We start from the raw sequence: 6889 nt of genomic DNA on the forward strand, positions 1-6889 counted from the left end.
TTTTTTGATTGGGCTGTTTCATTAATGATTTTATTAAAAATAAGAATTGAACAGCTTTCTTTTGCTTGAAAGCATGGAAAGATCATGATAATGCTGTCATCCTTAGCCGCTATAGGACCCTTCGGGATGTGGGGAATGAATCTGACATCAAAGTGCAAGACACTGAAAGCAGAATCCTCCAACTGCTACAGCCAAGTACATCTGAACATTCTATGAGTTTTGCTGAGTGGACTACTAAGGTATGAAAATTCCTATAGTCTGGGAATTACTCCAGGAATAAGAATCAGTGTATCAGGGTCTTTACGTCTTCTGACAAGTGGCTCTAAGTGTTTTATGTTAGTTTGTTCAATATGCCTTATACCTTGGGTTTGGCCCAACCAATGGGTGAAGAAAGTGATATTCCTCCGCCCTCTTTGCTATTTTGAGTTTGTGTTCCCCTTTTCAGAGACTCGATCTCTCCTTTCGCATCAAGGCCCCAGACCCTCCTGATACACTCTCATTTGGGCTCCCCTTAGGAGGGCCTCGTCCCAGCCTGTGGTCCTTTTATTTTGCTGGAGCTGTTTCCCTCAAGTCTCATTCTCTGAGGGGTTCTGACTAATAACCCTATTATCATTGTGACAAGAGTTGATCCCAAAGGGAGTGCTGTACCCTGAGCCAGGTCTGTGCTGGTACCCTGCTCCCCTCTCTGCCAAGGGAAAGCCCGTCCCAGGATCTACTTCAAGCCTCTATTCTTTCTGAGAAGAGATGATTATTCAAACTCCTCTAAGAAAAGTTGCATCTAACAAAGTAAAAGAAAAAAATACCAAATTAATCACTAGCTTGACCTAGTCAGTACTGTCAGACCTTAAATTATTATTAATTATCAAAGATTATCAAATGCTGAGCCAAGCCATGAGGACACCAAGGGCTATCCCTTGTCTTGTTTGTTGTCATAGCTCTAGCATGAATAAATGTATTCTGACTCTACTAAACAAATGTCTGTCAAGCTTAAACTTGCCAAGATGGAGAATTTTGAAACCAGAGTGTGATGTTGTTAAGTGCCAGTAAGTCAGTTCCAACCCATACCCACCTTGTATAGGTTTTACTAGGAGCATCTGGTGAGCTTGAACCATCAACCTGGCGGTTCAAAGCAAGTTTTCAGTCCAGCGCATTAGCCCACAGAGCCATACCAGGACTCCAGAGTGTGATAGCAATAGCTAATATTTATATAGTACTCACTAAGTGCCTGCCGAAGTCAGCACTTTACTCCTGTTGTTACCATGTTACCAATGAATCCTTATAACAGCCCTGAGGCAATTGTCACCATTTTGTAGATGGGTAAACTGAGGCACAGAATTTTTCCAAAGGCATAGAGTCAGCAGGGGTGTGCAGCAGGATTAGAAGCTCGGCAGTTTGGTCACAGAGGCCATGTGCTCAGGCCACTCCGCTACACAGTGCTAAGATGGCATGGCATTAGGTCCACTAACGCATTCAGTTGCTGAGGAGATTTAGACCCAGAGGCAGTTCCTGACCATTTCAAGCCTGGACAGCCAGAGAATATGGCAGAGTTAGGAAGAGAATTCTGCTTTGTCATTTTCTGATCCAGCGGTTGTTTTTCTTCTAAATATCAGTGACTCATACTGCATTTTGATCGACTTCCAATCTGACTTTTAAGTTCCTTTTTAGACTTTTTTTGGGCTGATTTCAGTGACTCACCCATTCTCATGGTCACAGGATTAACTTTTGGCTGCACCAGGTCACGTTTTCCATCGTGCACTGCTGTATCTCTTCCTGTGACTGCTGCACACGCATGCTCAGTATGTTCCCACATTGAACACTGGGCAGCCTCCGCACCAGTTGTTCTCCCTAAGTGACACTCTGACTGCATGGTTGTTGCATCTCATTTTCTTATTACAAATGCATTCCAAATACAAGGGCACAGAGTTAGAAGCATTAATCTGAAAGGGTCCCTGGGGGGTACAAGTAAACTCTTTGACTTTAACTGGAGGTTAGAAGTTCAAGTCTACCCAGAGGCACCTTGGAAGAGAGGTATGGAGGTCTACTTCTGAAAAAACAGCCATTAAAAATCCTATGGATGGATCCAGAGAGGGAAAGGGACTATGGGCCGAAAACTGGGGGTGGGGTGGGGTGGGGGAGTATAGGGGGCGGGTTTCTAGGATATACCCTTTGGGTGGTTGATGATGCATGGAGGGGAGTGGAACCATGGCAATGAGATGATATACGATGGAATGAATGTAAAACTAAAGTTCTCTCATGTAAACTATCATATAATTCACAATAAAACATTAAAAAACAACAACTATGGAGCACAGTTCTACACTGACACAAATGAGTTATTAATCTGAAAGAAGCTGCTCTGGGAGACCTTGAGGCAAGGAGAGACAAGAAACTTTTTGGAAATATACTACTTGAAAACAAAACAAACAAACAATAGAAATCAAAGCACTCGCTTGAATAATGGCAGCCAGACCTAGTTTCAATCTGGTTAACTCTCTTTAAGGAGGAAATATAATTAAGTATGAATTTGGAACAGTGGGCACAATAAAAATGCTGTAGCATAGTGGTTACGAATCGGGCTGTGAACCTTAAGGTCAGCGGCTCGAAACTACCAGCCGCTCCGCGGGAGAAAGATGAGGCTTTCTACTTCTGTAAAGATTTACACCCTCAGAAACCCTGTACAGGGTCACTATGGGTCGGAACCGACTCAACGGCACTTAACAACAACAACAACAATAGTTCAATTGGTTAAGCATTTGACTACTAACTGAAAAGTTGGCAGTTTGAACCTACCTAGAGATGCCTTAGAAGAAAGATCTTCTGCAAGATCTCAGTCCTGAAAACCATATATTATTGTTGCTAATTGCCATCGAGTTGGTACTGACACTTAGCGACCCTGTAGAGGATTTGTGAGGAGTGGCTGGTAGGTTTGGACCGTCGACCTTGAAGTTAGCAGTGCATTGTTTATCCTACAGTGCCACCGGAGGACTCCTGAAAACCTTATGGAATGGAACAGTTCTGCTCTGCATACATGAAGTTGCCATGAGTTGTAGTTGACTCAAAGGCAACTGGATTACATTGGATGGTGAGCATTTAGCATATTCATATCAAAGCAATTCATTTTGAAAATAATGACAAAATTTTATTTAAAGTGTTACTTAAAATTCCAAATCCACAGTTAGTTTTTGGTAAACAGTATTTTCTTCCATTCTTTTCTATCAATTTGCTTTGTGAATTAGTAGCAATTCTGCCACATATTCCGATTGGTATTCCTATTAGCATTTCCTCAATAATTAGTTTGTATCGCTACCCCATTGTTTTTGTTTTTTAGATTCATGAAGTTGTTATGAGAAAAATGAATAGCTTCTATGAAAAGAAACAAAAGAAGAGGAAAACAAAAAACAAAAGAAAAGGAAGCAATCCCTATCAAAATACTGTGGGTGATCTACTAAGGTTCATCCGGAATCTAGGAGAACATATTGATGAAAAACAGAATAAGGAGTAAGTATTGGTTTCATTCCTGGAGGTCATGTATGAAGTGAGAACCATTTAAAAATCCAATTCTAAATCTGTGCCTGCTGTTTGATGGAAGATAAAATATGTATTTCGGTGAGAGAAAAGTAATTGCTCCCTTTGACTATCACCGGAGCCTCACTATTAGTGACGAGCAGGCAGAATCGGCAAGTCTTTCTTTTCAGCTTTTACGGAGTTCCTTGAACAACAGGTTCATGATTTCCTTTGTGAGGAAGCAAGGGGAATTGGGCAGCTGGGTAAAGTGAACGTGGTAGTTGGTGGTAGATGCATGACATGGAGTCGGTTCCAACCCATAGTGACCCTGTATAGGGTTTTCAAGGAGCAGCTGGTGAGCTTGAACCACTGACCTTGCAGTTCAAATGGTTTTGCAGTCTGGTGCATTAACCCACAGCACCACACAAAAGTGTTAAAATAGCCTCATGTTAGTTAAGTCAACTTTTCTGTCCTAAATGCCCTAGTGTAGATCTGTAGGATAAACACTAGACTGCAAGGTCAGTTTGAACCATAAGCTCACCAGCTGCTCCTTGGAAACCCTATGCAGGGTCTCTATAGTCGGACCTGACTCTACAGCACTTAATAACAACAGAGTTTTTACAAGTAGATTACCAGGCCTTTCTTCTAAGTTGCTTCTGAGCAGACTCAAACCTCCTAGCATTCAGTTAACGGTTAAGTGCATTAACTGTTTGTACCACCCAAGGACACCTGAAAATCTATGCCACAAAAACCAAACCTGTTGCCATTGAGTTGATTGTGATGCATGGAAACCCCGTGTTACAGAGTAGAAGTGAGTGCCCTAGGATTTTCGTGGCTGTAATATTTACAGAAGCAGATCACCAAGCCTTTCTTTCACAGCACTGTTGGGTGGGTTTGGTTAGTAAACAGGGACCTGAAGATACATTGTTGTTAAGTGCCCTTGAGTCAATTCTGACTCATAGCAACATTGTATAGGTTCTGAAGAGCGACTGGGAGGTTTGAATGGCTGACCTTGTGGTTATCAGTTCAGTGCTTATCCTATAACACCACACCAGGTCTCTGAAGATATATTAGAAGGTGGTTATGAATGCTCTTCAAAATGATTCAACATAGAAGGCCTTTGAAAGAGTAAAGGACTTTGTCATGGATTGAATTGTATTCCCTAAAATATATGTTGTAAATCTTAATTTATAGTTATAATAGGGAATGGGTTTTCTTTGCTATGTTAATGAGACAGTATTAGTATAGTGTGTTTTAAGGCAATCTCTTTTGAGATATGAAAGAGATTGAACAAGCAAGCTAGCAGAGATGGGGGAAGAGAGATGCCAAGCCCCATGAAGAATTCTGCAGGACAGAAACACTAAAGACACAAAGATCTTCTAGAAGAAGGGAAACTTTTCCCTAGAGCTGCTACCCTGAATTCAGACTTCTACCCTTCTAAACTGTTGAGAAAATAAACTTCAATTCGTTGAAGAAAAAATATTAGAACATACATAGAAAATCTTTTCAGTTTCCAGAGTCATTTTCTTTTTCAGGGTTGCTTTGGAATCATAGATAAAGAGTTGTGAAATTGTGTATCTCTATTTTGTGCATGATAAAACTGAGGTTGAGAAAGATTAAGTTGCCAAATTTGCATGATTCATTGTAGTGTCAGGATTCAAGTATCACTCTGCCAGATTCTGAAGTCCTTATTCTTTCTGGTGTTGAAGATCTCTGGGGCTATATGCTGTGAGGGGAATGAAGCAGAGGAGAGGATTTTAAGTCAAACATGGCAAATCATTTATGTTTCATTTCAGTCTAAAGCAGATCATTGGAAATCCTTCCTGGTATTTACAGAAGACGTTTCCGGATCTGGTGGTCTATGTCTATAGGAAACTACAGGACACAGAATATGAAAAGCATTTTCCCAATACTCAGAATCTTCACAAGCCTCAATGTGATGGAGGAGGCGATGGTGAACAGACGAAGGGTCCTGAGTCCTGACTGAGACGTTCAAGTTCATGCATGAGTCTCTTATTAGCTGTGTTATCCTATGTGAATTGCAGTTCTCTGGGCCTTTGCTATTTATCCAGGTTGGTTTTTGTAAGGCATGGGTTGGATAGCTGATGTGTCAGTTCTGGTACAGTGGCACCTGGTATTTCATGCATGTTCAAAACAAAACCATTTTATAGCCAAACCACCTTAGTCAACTTCAGCTGGTGTCGGGGACCAGCCCCGACAAACTTATTAGGGGTTCACTAAGGGAGATGCGGAGTTGGTGAAAGAAATCACACGGAGTCGATGGTTTGTGCTGAATTCTGATTGAAGCTTTTTTACTTAATTTTTTCAGCTCTTTATATACCGTTAAAATCTCATAGTGTACAATGATCTCATACACTATCAATTTCTTTGAAGCATTACGCATCCTTGATTATATCATTTTTACTTTGTGTCTATACAATGTTGACAAAGGTACTTTTCTTGAAACAGTTTCCTTGGTCTTTTCATATCTAGTTCTTTTCATCCATCAAGTATTCTTTTTCATTGATACGTAAAGGATCTTGTTAAAATACCTTCCCTAATCTTTCTGACATCCTAAAATGTCAGGTTAACCTTAAAACATAATTCTAAATCTTAACTCTTATTTCTACCCTCACCTATGATTTTCTATAGATTCATTAATCATAACATGTACCTAAACATAATTTTCTATCACAACTGACAACACAGTTGTTTCTCATGATTGATTAAACAAGAAAAACAAGAACATAAAAAAGCACTTAAAGTTTTGTAGTTAAGAAGAAATGGAACAACTTCCTTATACTAACAACTTCTCTATTCAAAACATCTAGTTAAATTTTTACCTATGATCTATTACTGTTCCCTCAGCTCTTGATTGTGTCTAAACTACTTTCCAGGGGTCTTAATATCCCTGACCGAAACTACACAGAATGTCGAACAGAATGTTGACTGTAATCTTAAACTTGAATTGGCAAAACTTTAGCTGGCGTGGTTTTTCCTAGTGGTGAAACTTATTGTTAATGTAAAAAGCATTCTTTAGGACTACACATGATTGAATATGGTGTGAATGTGTCTAAATGTAATTTTTAACCTTTAATATGATCATTGAAAAATTCTACTAAAAACTTATATAATAAAATCAAGAACAATCAAAAATAAACTATTCATAAAAGGAAAAATACAGGAACCACGGGGCCCTCCCATGAGAAGTCTCCTCGGGGCCTTGCCTTCCAAGGAGAGATTCATTGTGGCCTTGCTTAACAATGAGTCCTTCATGCGTAGGGTCTCTTGCCGTTGTGTTACTTGATGGCATAGCCTCCGCCAAGCTGGTAAAGCTTAGGAGTGTGTGCCTAGGCCCTTTGTTCTATATGTTTTACATAAAATA

The 6889-nt window shown here is 40.0% G+C and overlaps 1 protein-coding gene across 1 annotated transcript in view; it reads left to right on the plus strand.

Annotated features, from left to right (window-relative positions):
- Positions 1-5487, plus strand: part of RNASEL (ribonuclease L (2',5'-oligoisoadenylate synthetase-dependent)) — a 29347-nt gene extending 23860 nt beyond the window's left edge. The window contains exons 4-6 of the mRNA XM_006872558.1: positions 107-239; positions 3329-3498; positions 5301-5487. Of these exons, the coding sequence (XP_006872620.1) occupies positions 107-239; positions 3329-3498; positions 5301-5487 (490 nt within the window). The remainder of the gene's footprint in view (positions 1-106; positions 240-3328; positions 3499-5300) is intronic.
- Positions 5488-6889: the final 1402 nt, after the last annotated feature.

This window comes from Chrysochloris asiatica, unplaced genomic scaffold, assembly GCF_000296735.1.
Source record: "Chrysochloris asiatica unplaced genomic scaffold, ChrAsi1.0 scaffold00203, whole genome shotgun sequence".
Lineage (NCBI taxonomy): Eukaryota > Metazoa > Chordata > Mammalia > Afrosoricida > Chrysochloridae > Chrysochloris > Chrysochloris asiatica.